Source organism: Poecilia latipinna, unplaced genomic scaffold (assembly GCF_001443285.1).
Source record: "Poecilia latipinna isolate Pla-1442-1.1 unplaced genomic scaffold, P_latipinna-1.0 Scaffold588, whole genome shotgun sequence".
NCBI lineage: Eukaryota > Metazoa > Chordata > Actinopteri > Cyprinodontiformes > Poeciliidae > Poecilia > Poecilia latipinna.
The window spans coordinates 93,977-109,483 of NW_015113204.1; the positions used below are offsets into that span (position 1 = coordinate 93,977).

At 37.1% G+C, this 15,507-nt stretch overlaps 1 protein-coding gene across 1 annotated transcript; it reads left to right on the forward strand.

Annotated features, from left to right (window-relative positions):
• The first annotated feature begins 1,228 nt into the window (after positions 1-1,228).
• Positions 1,229-13,200, forward strand: LOC106953552 (sodium- and chloride-dependent GABA transporter 2-like). Its single transcript, XM_015042406.1, has 15 exons — positions 1,229-1,443; positions 7,360-7,541; positions 7,990-8,124; positions 8,304-8,444; positions 9,159-9,246; positions 9,338-9,470; positions 9,954-10,088; positions 10,852-10,955; positions 11,162-11,286; positions 11,418-11,530; positions 11,721-11,858; positions 11,934-12,036; positions 12,116-12,216; positions 12,511-12,681; positions 12,773-13,200. The coding sequence occupies exons 2-15, from the start codon at positions 7,364-7,366 to the stop codon at positions 12,878-12,880; spliced, it is 1,773 nt and encodes a 590-aa protein (XP_014897892.1). The 5' UTR covers positions 1,229-1,443; positions 7,360-7,363; the 3' UTR covers positions 12,881-13,200.
• The last annotated feature ends 2,307 nt before the right edge of the window (positions 13,201-15,507 follow it).

Below are 15,507 nucleotides of genomic sequence, written 5' to 3' on the forward strand. Positions count from 1 at the left end.
GTAGTGTAAAGTTGAGTGGGACATGATGCTATCTTGCTTTATTTAATCTGCCAGCTCAAGGATGGCTTAAAGAATGTCATATTGCTGATAACATAGCTGATAACAAAGGGTTTTATAAAGGAATAAATCAATTTTCTGTGGTTGACTTGAATGCTTCTTCAGAGTCTCTCATATCTATTTCGTAAACACAAAAAGAAAATAAACATTTGGGTTCAAGCATGCAACACATTAAATTAAAACCAGGTAAAAGTACGTAAAATACTCTCCATATTCCCAAAAACCATTAGAGGGAGCCAACTCACCTCCCCATTTAATATTTAATACGACCAATGAAAGTTTAAGCTTATTGTGCACAATTTTGTGTTTATTTTTCCAACATTTTCAATTTATTTAAAATATATTATGCGTTTGTATGAACAAAATGACATATGTCTTAGACTTTTTAAAATATTTGCTACAGCTAAGCTTTTTTAAGTAAAAAAGGTATATTCTTCATAAGAAAAACAAAAACATTTACACTACTACATATCTAAACTAATTGATTAAACAATAGGAAAAAATAAAACTAACAATAAATAAGAAATATTTTTGATTGCAATTTATATACATTTATTTTATCTACCTAACTAGAAATAACCACAGTCGTCATTTACTGCAGATGCTTTCATTTTGTGGTTCCAGTTTGTAAAGCAAGTTTTCATCTAAATTCTGGAGGAGGTAATTCACAAAACATTTTCCCTGCTCTCAGCAAACACCAGGTGGCGCCAACTCCCCCCTTTTTTTTTTTTCTTCTCCCCATCTACAAACAATAAAACGAAAGCTGGCTCACGAGGCAACTCCCAGATCACACACCACACCTCATCCATAAAATGAAATTAAAGTTTCAGAGAGGCAATCAAAACATCTCAACCCCACAGAAATGGTGCCAGCTGTTTTGTCAGGAGGAATTATTGTGAGAAGCTTGTAGAAAGGTTCACAAAACATTTATTCAAAGTCATACAGCAAAACTACTTAATCTTAAAAATATTAGCAGATAATTCAGTGAAGAAAGCTATTAAAACTTCTGAAAAAAAAATCTAATTTTAGTACAGCAAATCGAAAGTATGTTGTTAAAACTGGAAAAAGTTTTGTGAACATACAGAGAGCCTATGACCGTCTTTACCGAGACCATGCGGCTGCTGGAACAGTCCCCGCCTTAAGTCCCTCATTCAGAAACAGTCCCACCCCTTGCTCCCTCTGTCCTTCTTACTCTGTGGCTCGGACTCATTGTCACACCACTCAGCTCTCTCAAACCTCCTCATGGACTCACTCATGGTCAGTTCTGGGCATCAAGTATGTCCTGGTGAGGCTGGGGCTTCTGCACTTGTATTTTGCTCTCAAGGCACCAAATGAAGTCTCTCGGAATGGATGCATAACTCAAAACTAAAGTATCATCTTTTTAAGGTACTCTTCTCTTTTTCATCTGTTGCCTCGGCATGCTTTCCATAATGTGTTTAGTTTAGAACGTTTCCAAGTGAAGTCTTCTGTTATTTCAGTTCCGTAAAGCCAAAGACACAGCCGGTACCCTGGCAGCTCAGCGGTACAGTGAATATGTAGGCCAAAGGTTACTTGTTATGCTGCAGCGAGGCGGTTGCTTCTCTTGTTTAGTACTGGCAGCAAAATGCAAACAAAATCATTTATTCTTCTTAAGCAAATATTTGAATTGTCTTCACAGGAAAGATCTCCTCTGAATTAGAAAAATAAGTTTTACATTACCAGTTGTGCTCTTTTGTTTTCTAATGTGTAAATATGTATGTTTTTATTACCTCACCAACACATGCATTTCATTTAACTAACAGCAGGTCAACATGCTTTTACATTTTACACTTGTCTGAATCTCTTGCATAAAAGGACTAACCTGAAAGTTCAATGGAAAGTTTCCACAGACTTCCTTGGACTCATGAGCTCATAATTTCAAGAAAGGTATGCCCCTGTTTCAAAAAGCAATAGTGGTAAATGATGCCTTGCATTCCAAAGATACAACTATGACCTGTTGAGGCTTAGATTGTACACATTGCTGAGGCAGTTCTCCTGCTCTGCTAATGGATTTCTGATTTTTCTGTTAATACAGGTAGCTTACACTGTAAACATGTAATGAGCCATTTCTCACAACATGACGTGCAGTTTTCAGAATAGCTTGTACAAAGTTGTCAGGTCATTTGTGAAGCTGATGCTAGAAGTTTAGATAGACGAAATAAAAACCCACACGCTCTTTTGACACGGAAGTTAAGTCAGACCAAAGTTCTCTTATTTTTGATCACGAAAAATTACGCAACCAATCCTACTTCTGTCAGGAAGTAGGATTGGTTTACAAGTTTATTATGATAAACAAATAATAATAAATTACTAGTTTATCATTAAACTAATAATTGTCATTATAAACTACTACTTAGGTTATTAAATATGCCCATACACTAATATACATTCTCTAAACTGAATTTATCAACTTTCACAATAGTCATATGATGCAGTATCATATGACTGTATGATAGTGCAAAGTCATATACTGTATCAGTATTATTATTAGCCTATTAATAATAATTTTATTAGTAGGGTAATCAAAGTTTGCCATATAAAAAAATAGATATTTTCATAATCATCTGAATTAAAAAAAAAGAGAAAAAAATCTCTTAAAAATTGCATAGCAGGAATAACAGATTACAGGAGCCAAGTGGAAATATTTTCTCTAACAAGGATCACTACCAAAGAACATTGGAGATGAGACTGAATTTCTATTTTGGGTTTGATGAGCCTAATTTTTCATATTCATCGGCCGCTGGTTAAGGAAGTTTCCATGTAGAGTGATGATACTGATACCACTTTTGTGCCTTATTTTAAAGAGGTTGTAGCCGAGATAGTGCTTGTTTTTAGAATATGTGTAACTTTTGCCCAAAGATTGATGTTAGTTAACAAAATGTACAAGTTACTTAGCTTTTCTTTTTCTTCCTCCTTTTCCTTTCTTCATGTTTTTGAAAAGCAAACGTAAACATTTTTCTGTGGTCAGATTGCATGTGTTTGCTCAGCAAAAGCTGCACCGCCCTGCATGTGAATATAGAGAAGCACTCTTTTAAATCAAAGGACCAAATACCGTTTTAAACTTGATTTGCAACACAATTTTGCAATAATAATAATAATTTTTTTATGAGATGGTGGGGTATAGCTGCACCCTGATCACCTTGCTTTTATTTCACATTCAGCTTGTTCTGTGGATAGCAATAAAACCAGTCAGAAGCTCTCCAGCCACGGCTCAAACAATTACATGGCAAGTATAAACATGAAGGGAATGTTCAACATCACAGCGCTGAGGAAGGTGACAGGTTCTATGTCCTAGTGTTTTGGTCTGAAATGTGCAAATCGACCATAGAACAAAAGCCAAAGACCTTGTGAAGACGTTGGTTGGAGCTGGTAAGACGGCGTCATTATCCACAGTGAAACCTGCCCTGTACGCTCATGAAAGGCTACTCAGAGAGGAGGAAGCCATTACTCCAAAAGAAACGTGAAAATGTCAGATTGCAGTTTGCAAATGCACACAGTGACAAAGACATTCATTTTTGGAGACATGTGCTGTGGTCTAAAGAAACTAAAGTGGAACTGTTTGGCCTTATGATGGTGCAACTGGCGCATATCGTAAAGTAAACGGCATCGTGAGGAATATTGAAACATGTAACGGCAGGATGTTAAGCTCAGGCACAAATGGGTCTTCCGGATGGACAGTATCCATAAGCATACAGTCTGATTATAAAAATACCTTAAAGACAACAAAGTCAGTGTTTTCACATCACAAAGCCCCGATCTCAGTCGTATGAAGAAGTTGTGAGCAGATCGAAAAAGGTGTGTGCAGATGAGGCAGCCTACGAACCTGACTGAGTCATACCAGTTCTGTCAGTGGGGATGGGCCAGAACTCCCGGAAACAATTGAGATGCTTGTGGAAGGAAACCCAAAATGTCTGACACGAGTCAGACATTTTATATGTAAACTTCTGATTTTAAAGATATTAATAAATAACTATCCAAAAGATTCTCTCAATACTGTGGGATTTAGCAAAAATAAAAAAATTTTAAAAAAAATTGGGTGATTCTAACAAACAGAAGAAGTTTGGTCTGATTTAACTTCAGGCAGTGAGGTGTATGTAAACTTCTGGTTTTAACCATACATCTGTTTTCTGCACCATAGCTTATTTACTCTCTTTTAAAAGCCTTCCCATCACCACATAAACCCAACACCACCGTGTTTACTCTATCTGATCCCCGTTTTGCGCAAGCCCTGAAGCTGTAAAGGAAAATATTTTAAAGGAATTTGTCCACCTGCTGCCAGGAGAGTGTTGATCCAGGACCTGCAATGCACTCAAAAGCAACTTGTTTTCTGCCCCATCAAACCTGTGGCTGCACTAAGAAAGAATCTGGACTAAGCATAAATATAAAAAAAAGCACCGCTCAATCAAAGTTGTTTCCTATCCAAGCCACAGTTTTATAGTGATATGACTATATCACTATAAAGAGCTCTAAGTGAGCTCTTTATAGTAGCTGCCAAACTCTAAGTGAGTTTGGCAGCTACCTTTCAACCGATATCAGGTTTCTTTTAGGTTTGTGTTAACTCTCTGTACACAGTTGCCTATCTCTTTCTATTAATATTATATACTGTGTCAGTGTCAGGTTTCATGGATGAACTGATTGCCTGTTAATGTTCAAATCAAACGACGGCATGACCTCTGAAACGCAGTGGTCATAATCAAAGCAAAACTAGAGGGAATGTTCCAACAGGTATTTAAACGGTGATAAACAGTTGCATTACTTTGCAAATGTTTCAAATTTGAGTTAAATTTTAACGTGGAGTTAAAGAGTTTAACTCCATGTCCTTTTCTACATGTCCATTGTATTTGTTTTAGTAGAATATTAAAGTTTTTTCAATAATTGCTCACTTTTTGTCACTTTGCAATAAAGGTCGGCTTAGTGGCTTTTGCAAGAGTGTTTGTTCATGAACACTTAATCTTAAAAATTTGAACAGTTCAAGACTTCACCAGTTGATGCTTGTTAATCTCTTCACTTGATTAATCTGCCAAATGAAAATTTTGCTTTTTATTCCATAGCTTGTTTGCTGATTGTTTATCTGCTGACGTTTTTTCCTTTAAATATTGATAGCTGTCACTACATGTTGCACCGCGAGGACAGACATTTCAATTTGAGTGCATGTCTGGTTTAAATAACAAATAGAAAGTTTCAAATTCTCCCACCTGAGCTGTGGATCTCTGCAGCTCCTTCAAACTTATAATGAGCTGCTTATTTGTAACAATGTTAATCGGCAGTTTGTTAGTTGAGATAGGTAGCCATGTTCATCAGGTTCACATGTGTGCTAAGGTCTTTCTAGTTTCATATAACTGAGTGAACAGTGCAGAGAAATGTAGCAATTTAAAACTGTTATTCACCAGTTGGTCCTACAGTTGATTTTTACCATGTGAAAAACCATTTTAGTCGTATTGTAGTTTAATGTTGGTTTTGCTATGAGTTTAGCATAAGCAATAATATATGCTTTATAAATATATAAGTGTCTTTATCTGCATGGTTGCTTGTGCTATTGAGTGCCTAGCAAGGGAGAGGCAGCTTCATGAAGTCTTTCGCTGACATAATTCAGATAAATATCAATACACTGGACCCACAGCAGCTGTGAAAAGACTCTTCCTGTGTTGAGCGGTTCTGTTCTTGCACTGCGTTGTTTCCCTGGACAACAATGTTGCCTTTTGTAGGGCATGAACTGAGCAGATGTTAAACATGGCAGCTACATGCTGTGTGTCTGTATAATAGTCTTTTGAAGCAAAGAACCACAGACAATAATTCCTCTCATAAACAAAAACACAAAGTTCTAAAGAACTGGCAGACGAACCTTTATTTCAGCACACAACTTGCAGGAAGTGAACTCCTCATAGTGAAAGCAACGTTTGCAAAATTTGGTCAAATGTCAGACCAAAAAAACCCAGACAATGATGCCTCAAGAGTTTATGACTGTTTATACAATAAACTAAAGAAAGTATTCTGGGCGATCTCCATCAAGAAAGATATTTTCCCATTATATTTGAATTTCCAAAAACCAAAGATCCAAATCAGGGGTGCCCAAGTCCAGTCCTCGAGAGCTACCATCCTGCAAGTTTTAGAAATATCCTTACTCCAACAGACCGGGATCAGCTCTACAGAGGCCTGATAACGAGCCATTCATTTGATTCAGGTGTGTTGAAGCAGGGATGCATCTGAAAGTTGCAGGATAGTAGCTCTCGAGGACTGGACTTGGGCACCCCTGATCCAAATGATATTTCTTTCTTCAATTTGAAAAATATCCAGTATCAAAAACTGCATGCATTATTTTCTTCTTTCTGTCCACCAAGTTTATAGATAACTGAGTTTGGAAGTTGTGCATGATTCTACTGAAATAAACAATTTTAATCCACAAAATAAACCATTAAGGCTGCATGGGGGCAGATTTGGAGTAAGAAGGTCCTAAATTCAAATCCTGGCCAGCAGTTTTGCAGGAAGTTTGCATGTTCTCTTTGTGCATGCATGGACTCTCATGCTTCCTCCCATAATCACAAAACATCACTGTTAGGATAATTGGTCATGACATAAAATGATTAAAACTTGCATTAATAGTAGAAACCATGTCTCTTTTTTAATAGCACTGAGAATAATGTTAAATCTGCCTCTTTTTTTGTTTAAATCAGTATTGTTTCTATTTACACTGAAAAAAAACAATATGCAATTTTTTTCTTTGAAACAAATTGACTATTTACTTTCTTATATTAACATTGTAGTTTCTTATACAGAACTGTCCAACATGAATCCATCCCTAATCGTCCCACTTCTCCGTCGCGTTCCTAAATGATCAATAAAGGACTTCAGGAATGTTGTTTTCAGCATCTCAGGATTTTAAGCTCTTAACAGTGTTGGACGGCACATATTTTCCACTCTACTTGCAGCTCCCACTGTGAAACTATAGCAGCCACACAAAAGCAACATTGATGAAAAGAATTACCCTCTGTTAACCTAATGCAGAAAGACAGCTCACACTGTGCAGATAGCAGAGAGCAACATGCTTTGCTGAAAAGCTGTCATGTCTTAGACACTTTTCAACTTGTGTTATGTTATCCACAAATTGATAACAGACCACATGACGTCCTGTGCTATGTTGCAGATCAACATGTGTTATGTTATAGATCAACTTGTTCTATGTGCATTTAATTATATTTTTTTAAATACATAAAATATTTTTCTGGTTGAAAAAAAAAGAAAAACATAAGTCTCCCAACTTAAATGTTTGTTCTTCTCCCATCATAGCACAATGGATAACACCGACAGTCCAGACGTCAAGTTCAGACTGGACGAGGGCCCTGATCGTCCCACGACCCAGAGAGGACAGTGGTCAAGCAAAATTGAGTTTCTTTTAGCTGTGGCGGGGCAAATTATAGGGCTGGGAAATGTGTGGAGGTTTCCTTACCTGTGCTACAAAAATGGAGGAGGTAGGTTTCTGTAAAATTGACAAAAAGGCTCCCCCCCCCCTTAATTAGTGATAATACTGCTTAGCAATTCAAAATGCGAAAGAGTAAATCACAAACAATTCTGACTAAACATAGCCAACAATATTTAGAAACTACCATCAGTGGCAGATCAACAGAGAAGCTACTGATCCAGTTAAATTAAAGTCCACAAAGAAAAACATGTTTCTTTGAAGCAAATTTTTTTTTAAAATTACTCTAATTTATTTTAGCTAATTTTCTTTTCTCAAACTGTAATTCTCATTTGGATAATCCTGAAATCAGACTTATGGCTTGAACAAAGATAACAAAACTACTTGTAACAAATTAGATTCATTCCTTCTAAACTGGTTCAAATATATATATATATATTTTTTTTTTTTCTTTTTTTTTCAGTGCAGAGGCATAAAGTGACATATTTAATATTTTTCAGGCGTGTTCTTCATCCCGTACATACTTTTCCTCTTCTCCTGCGGCATTCCCTTGTTTTTGCTGGAGACGTCCCTCGGCCAGTACACCAAGCAGGGATGTATCACCTGTTGGAGGAAAATTTGTCCACTGTTTGAAGGTAAAATGATCACTATGAAAATAAACTGAAGCACAATTAAAAAGGAACATTGTTGTAATTGCAATCTGAAAATAGTCTGCTTTGAGCTTAACATCTGTTCATGTTGTAAGGCTTCGACAACTTATTGGTTAACAAATCAGCGGACTGATTATACCGCCTTGTTTTTCTCTCTTTTTCAGGGATGGGCTATGGCAGTCAGGTGGTTGTTTTATACTCCAGTATCTACTACATAGTGATACTAGCCTGGGCATTCCTGTATCTCTTCTCTTCCTTCAGCTCTGAGCTTCCTTGGGCGACCTGCAGGAACAGCTGGAACACAGGTAGGCCCACGACGTCCCGACCCGGAGTATGAAACAGACTACAAAACAAGAAACTTCATTTTTGGGCGATTTATTTTGGGGATTTTTGACTCGCAGCTGATCTGCAGTGACAGTCAGAACTCTAACAGGTTTCCTCACTTAAAAGAGAAAACCAAATGTCTGCAACTGCGTGCTTTTCATAAGCTGCCCCGGTGCAGTTGCTGCAATGCAGTTAATGTAAAATGTTCTCATTCATCTCGGCACATTAAGTGGCACATTATTTTTTTCTCTCTTTTAGATTCACATCAAGCTTTCAGAAAATCCTTTGCACAACCTTATTGGACTGTTCTGCAAAGTACCTGCTTTCTCTTTAACACGATGATTTATTGTCTTGTAATACTGATCCAGTTTCTGTTTTGCAAGTAAGTAGGCAGAATAAATACCCTCAAGGTGTTCTAGTTCCTGCAGCTGCAAACCAGTTTGCACAGTTTTGCATGTCCCTGCGTTAAAGACTATAAACCTAAGCTGATAAATCACACAAACAAAAACAAGATAAGAGTGACAAACATCCTGGTGACTTAAGAACATGTCAAACCTTAATAGGAATGTACTGCAAAAATAAGTTACCAATGTCATGTTAATAATTGTCCAAAGAACAGCATAATGCTCACCACAGCTTTAACAGGGTTTCTTCATTTGCTTGAACATATTTTTCAACATTTCTGTGTTTTGCAGAAAATTGTGTGGAGTTTGATCAAAGATCAGATTATTTCAACCTGACGATACCTGAGAACGCAACTTCACCAGTGAGAGAGTTTTGGGAGTAAGTATGAAAAAAAAAAATGAAAAAAAGGCATAGTTTAATGTTTGTTCATGAAGATATTGATGAAATGACTGCTGTGATTGATTTTCAGGAGACGAGTTTTAAATATCACAGGCAACATCAATGAGTTGGGCAGTATTAGATGGGAGTTGGCTCTCTGTCTGCTGTTGTCTTGGATCATCTGTTACTTCTGTGTGTGGAAAGGAGTGAAGTCTACTGGGAAGGTAGACTAGTTTGAATGTCGCACATACACAGAAAACAGCCTTTACAACTAATAACATGTATTTTCCCCTTCCAGACTTAACATACATTCCTGTCATAGCAGCTCACACCCCTATCAACATATTTTGGATCTACCCTGCCTTCAATTGTTCATGCTGATTCTTCCTCAGAAGTGATAAGATCAGAATTTACTATGTTGTAATATTTTTTTTGTCTTTCTGGACCAGCGGGGTCAGGGTCATGTGGATTGCGCTAAGCTAAATTAGGAACGTGCTCCGAAAGCCTAATTTTAAGATTCTCTCTCATCACGATGGGTTCCTCTTTTCTTATGGAAAACAGCCTTTTGACAATATAGAAAACAAAACAAAACAAAAAATTGTATTCAAGGATTTCAGAAATGTATCTCTCAAATTGAATTTTACACATGAAAACAGCTCCTGTCCACTGTTTCTCCACAAAGAAATCTCCTCATGTTTGCCCCACAGGTCGTTTACTTCACCGCTACGTTTCCTTACCTGATGCTCGCTGTGCTGCTCGTTCGTGGACTCACGCTGCCAGGAGCCATGGACGGGATCAAGTTCTACCTTTACCCAGATGCATCCCGCCTCGCCGACCCGCAGGTCAAAATCGTTTATTCGCTGATTCAGTACCTGCATTGAAAAGTAATCGTTTTAAAATTTAGATTTCCAATAAATTCTCAATCTCTTTGTGACTAACTCAAGGATTTAGCTCCTAATGACAACAGCATGATACAGAAATGCCCAGAAGTGTTAACACTTTTTTTTTGTACAAACACAAACATTGGTGCATTTTATTGAGACTTTATGTGAGTCTGCATAAGAAACAGGAAACCAGATTAGCAATAAACAGTTTTGTCTTTATTCTGGTTGTTAATGGTGTATTGCAACCAAGAAGAACATGAAAGAAAAGGGAATGCTCCTTGAAGAGAAGATCAAGAGAGGTCTCCTGGGGTTTTTGCTCTACTTTGTGTCGCAGTTTGCTGTTTCCAGAAGATTTTTGACTCTATTTTTTTTTTCTTCAATGAACATGGACTATTGCCAAGTTTCTTTTTGAGCCACAAATACATGTTGCATGTCAAACAAGCAGAATGGTGATGAAGTAAAAGGGAAATAATTAATAGTGTTAACAGTCTATCTTGTCTTTGTCTTTTAGTTTTGGTTTGCCACTTCAAGAATAATTTTCTGGATGTTCCTGTAAAATCTTTCCATCTCGGCATGCCACACAAGTAGAGAGCCTCTTTAAAAAAAAAAAAAAACACTCCATAATGATTGCATACTTGCTGTAGGAGTAATTTACAACACAGTGCTTATTGCAAATATTTTACAGCAGATTTTTAAAATATGCCATCTGTTTGTCTTGCAGGTATGGATGGATGCCGGGACACAAATATTTTATTCCTATGCAATTTGCATTGGCTGTCTAGTTGCATTGGGCAGCTATAACAAGTACAACAACAACTGCTACAAGTAAGTTCAGGAGTTTTAATGCAAAATGCACTATTTATTTAATAAAAAAAGAAAACCAAGTTCACAATATTTGGTGCTTTAGGTGGCTATACAACACATCAATAAAGTTTCGGAGACTTAATGAGGAATATTTTATGTAAAACAAAAAAATAAGTAGAAAATATAAAAGAAGATAACTTGAATGAACACCTGTTTGGTTTCTGCAGGGATTGTGTATATTTGTGCCTTCTGAATAGTGGAACCAGTTTCGTTGCTGGTTTTGCCATCTTCTCTGCTCTTGGATTCATGGCCTATGAGCAGAACACTGACATATCAAAAGTGGCAGAATCAGGTGAGCTTGTAAAGAAAGAAACAAACAAAACCAAAAATCATTTTATTTTTAAAATGCAAGTTCAAGTTCCACAGCAGAAGTCGCCATGGATGCTGGTTGGTTGAGGAAATGTTCACGTTGTGTTTCTGCAGGACCTGGTTTGGCATTTATTGCCTACCCTCGGGCAGTCGCCATGATGCCTTTTCCTCAACTTTGGTCCATATTCTTTTTCGTTATGATCATTCTTCTGGGACTGGACAGTGAGGTGGAGCACTGGTTCGCTTTTTTGCGTGATCAAAATAAATCAGAAAATTATTTGTAAAATGTTACATTAAACAAGGTTGTTACTTTCCGTTAAAGAAATGAATTATTGAAAACTGTGAAAACTTTAGATTGTACTTTGCATAGCCTGCTTTGGTGCTGCAGAAACCTTGACTCGGACGTCTGCGATTCAGTTTGTAGGTCTGGAAGCTCTCACAACGTCAATATCTGACCTGTATCCTGCCTTCTTCCTTGTCGGCCATCGACGTAAACTTCTGCTCCTGTTCATCTGCGTCTTCAGCTTTTTCATTGGTCTTGTCATGGTGACAGAAGTAAGATTAAATCTCGCGTGGTAAAATTCCCACTTCCAACAACATGACAGTAAAAATATCTAATATCGCACATAGGGAGGACTGTACATCTTCCAGGTGTTTGACTACTACGCCTGCAGTGGGATGACTTTGCTTCTGTTTGCCATTCTGCAGTCTGTGTGTGTTGGATGGGTGTACGGTGAGTCCGTCACCGGGGGGAAATTTACACAGATTCTTCTCAGTGGATCTTAATTGTCTTTGTTCCCATGCTTTCTCAGGTGCTGAGCACTTTTACAACAACATTGAGGACATGATCGGCTACCGGCCGTTTCCCTTCATTAAGTACTGTTTGAAATACGTCACTCCAGTCATTTGCCTGGTGGGTTGCTGCACATTTTGCCAGGTTTTTTTGTTAAATTAAATATTAACTTTGCGTTTAAAATTGCTGTGGAGGATTGTGTGAGTTAGGCTGTTTTAAAATCTGTTTGAAAAGTGTTGCTTAAACTTCCTTTTTTGAGATTGACTAGTAAGAACATGTGTTTGATTATTTGAAATATTATTAAATAAAAGCAACTGTACGGATTTGAGAAAAATATTGAAATAACAAATTCATCAAATCATTTGCCAAGACTTTAACTATCATCTATTATCTTTTTCTCATTGATATTTTCAGGGTACTTTTGTTTTTTCCTTGGTTAAGTACACCCCTCTGAAGTTCGACAACACAATAGAGTATCCGTGGTGGGGTTACGCTCTGGGCTGGTGGTTCACTCTCTCCTCAACCCTCATGGTTCCCCTCTGGATGCTGTACAATCTGCTCATCACTCCTGGTACCCTGCGGGAGGTAAGTTATTGTCATGCCACCCAAAGATAAAAAAAAAAAAAACAGTTTCAAACAAACTTGAATTAAAAGTAACGTTCTGCTTCTGTTGCAGAGATTCTCTATCTTGTGCACTCCAGCTGAAGACCTTCCTCTGACCAAATCAGAAAAAACAGCTCTCGAACTTCTCACCTTGCCCCCGTCTCAGAGCAGCATGGACTGACGAGGTGAATCTGTCCCAACAGGAGTGACAAACCCGATTCCAAACCTAGCATAGAATTAGACCCCAAAACAGCAAAATGTTGAATGCTAGTAGGCAACCTTGTTTTTATTCGAACAAGGTTGTTCATAGAAACTGAAATGCACAAAAACCTTATCAATTTCCAAACAATGTCTTTCTGGCTTTCTTTTAATGTTAGGCTCTCGTAAGATATCACGATAACAACCAATGCACTTCAAATGTGTTACTTTGTACTTTGATGAGCATCTCGGAGTTTAAAAGGCTGTTTAAAAATTTTTTTTTTTTTCTATTTGTTAAAAAAAGCAGAAAATGTTTAAGTTTTTGAAAAAAAAAACTAAACAAATTGGCATTTTATAAATCCTGTTACATTAAATCAAACCCTCTTATTATGACCCTGTCAGTACAGACAAGCTGTTGCATGAGCTTGTTATTCCAATCAGAAAATACACTAATACTGAATAACTACAACATTTTGCTACAGGCATAAAATCAGTACACCTAGATGGTGCTTTGGTTGCTAATTTTGAATAGTTTTTAATGTAACTGTACTTGAACTTGTATATTCCTCGAGATTATTTTTTTTCTCCATAAAACAACACCACAGTGCACAGCTGCAGTTTATACATGTTCCTGGCAGATTTACGCCAAAAGTATATATTTGAAGGGGCGGCATTATGTATTTTCCAGGCACATAGTATCGTTTTATAGCACAATCAAGTAATTATGTTACCTTCATTTGTTAAAAATGCGTACATATATAAAACACAATTTCAAAGAAATTTGACTTTGCAATTTATTACCTTGAAATTGGGTGTCTGTCTCTTTAAGAAGCTCCTTCTCTTTCCGACACTCTGCTTTCAGTACCTCATCAGAACAGCGCTCCTCTATTATCTTTTCAACAATGTTTTTATCTGCGTTGAACAGAGCAACCTTATCAATTTCCAGACATTTCTGGGTGATCTGAGTGGGGAAGTCGTGTGGGAGGGGTTCTCTGTAAGGAAGAAGCTCGACTTGAAGACTGCAGCTCCAAGGAGGAACTTCGTGGAAAAGGCTGCGCTTTTGGTGAGAGTAAGAGTTTAGGCACTCCAAACGGCTGCCACAGTAGATTGAAGGATTTCTCAAACAAGTATTAAAGAGTCAAAGCAACAATCCAGGCATGTCTTTTGATGAGGGGATAACATCATAGCATTATTTAAACTTCGAAAAAGTAAATTTTGCACAATCCTGCCCCCTTGATTCTAACAATATTGACCAGGCTTGAAGTAATAAGATTTTTGAAAGGCAAAATCTCATCTTGAATGACGGAGAACCTCTGGGAGGAGCCAAAGAAGAGGGTGATGCCAGGGAAGAAGACTTGGAGTTCATCACCAGAGATAACTTGTCAAAATAACATTGGAAGGTGTAAAAAAAGAAAAAAAGCTGCATGGCAATTATTTTAAGGGATATCTGTCTTATTTCCAAACAGAAACAATGTCTTTGTCATATAAATCTGCCAGGGGTATGAATAATGTTGAGCTTAAATGTCATTCTGATTTTTAGGTCAAGGTAAAAACTCTTCCTGCTCAATTGTTGGGCAGTCTACAAACAAATTATAATAAAATAAGATTTTAAAATAAAAATAAAAAAGCGGTTGGAAAAAAAGTCTTCTCATTAAGAAAGTGTTTGGCTTATATTCCCTGTTTCAATGCATATAGTTGTTTAAGCTGTTTCAGTTTGGCCACATGTTCTTTACCAAGATTTAAAACGATATTTCTTTGGTTTCTTTTCATGTCAGTATAAAAAAGGGAGAAGCATAAATGTGAAATTGTCTTTTAGCGATTTAGTTTCTCATGCTCAAACGGCCTGACTGATGCAGAAAATCTGCACTTGTCAGGCTCCTTTGGTTAACAGCGTTTAAACAAAGAGTTGTGTGTCTAGTCAACCTTTTTCAACCACACTGTGCCAACACAGATTAACACGTTTGTTTATTCAACGCAACGTGGAATGTTGAATGCTAAGAGGCAAAGATCTCTGGAGTGCTGCAGACTTACTGAACATACCAGAGTCGATGTGCTCTACTTTCACTTTAACCTGCTGTTTTGGTTCAAAACCCTGAGAGAACTTCTGAAGTGTAGAAAACATCTCTGTTGGAAAAATACAATATTTCTCTTTTTTTTTCTACATCCTGCACAAAGACAACACAACAAATGTTTAATTGCTGTAGCCTAGACTTTACTCAAACACTTTAAAAATAACAAATTTGTCATCATCTGTGCAAATGAATTATTCGAATCATTCGTATGCTTTTATAGTCATTAACTACAAAGTAGTTGTTAAATGTGTTGCAACTTAAAGTTGTGTTTGCAATCAGAAAATGTAAAAATTGTGTCCATTTGCAAAAACATTCTTTTTTTTCATTTCTACTACTTCTCCCTTTTTGTAGAACGTATTCTGTGTTGAACAGAATGTTTAATGCACATATGGACTTGCAAGTGATGCTCAGTCTTTTTTGTAGCCAAGACAGCAAAGGACTAAGCTGTCAATGCCTCGTAAATTGTCTCCGAGTCAAATTCTGTGTTTACAAACATAACTGACTGTGTCTTTTTTAAAATATTCCTAAGACGATCGGA

Bases quoted from the DNA above. Each gene is read 5' to 3' on its own strand.
- LOC106953552 (XM_015042406.1), top strand. From the start codon at position 7,364: ATGGATAACACCGACAGTCCAGACGTCAAGTTCAGACTGGACGAGGGC. The intron at 8,125-8,303 runs GTAAAATGATCA...TCTCTTTTTCAG, and splicing joins AATTTGTCCACTGTTTGAAG to GGATGGGCTATGGCAGTCAG. The intron at 9,247-9,337 runs GTAAGTATGAAA...ATTGATTTTCAG, and splicing joins CCAGTGAGAGAGTTTTGGGA to GAGACGAGTTTTAAATATCA.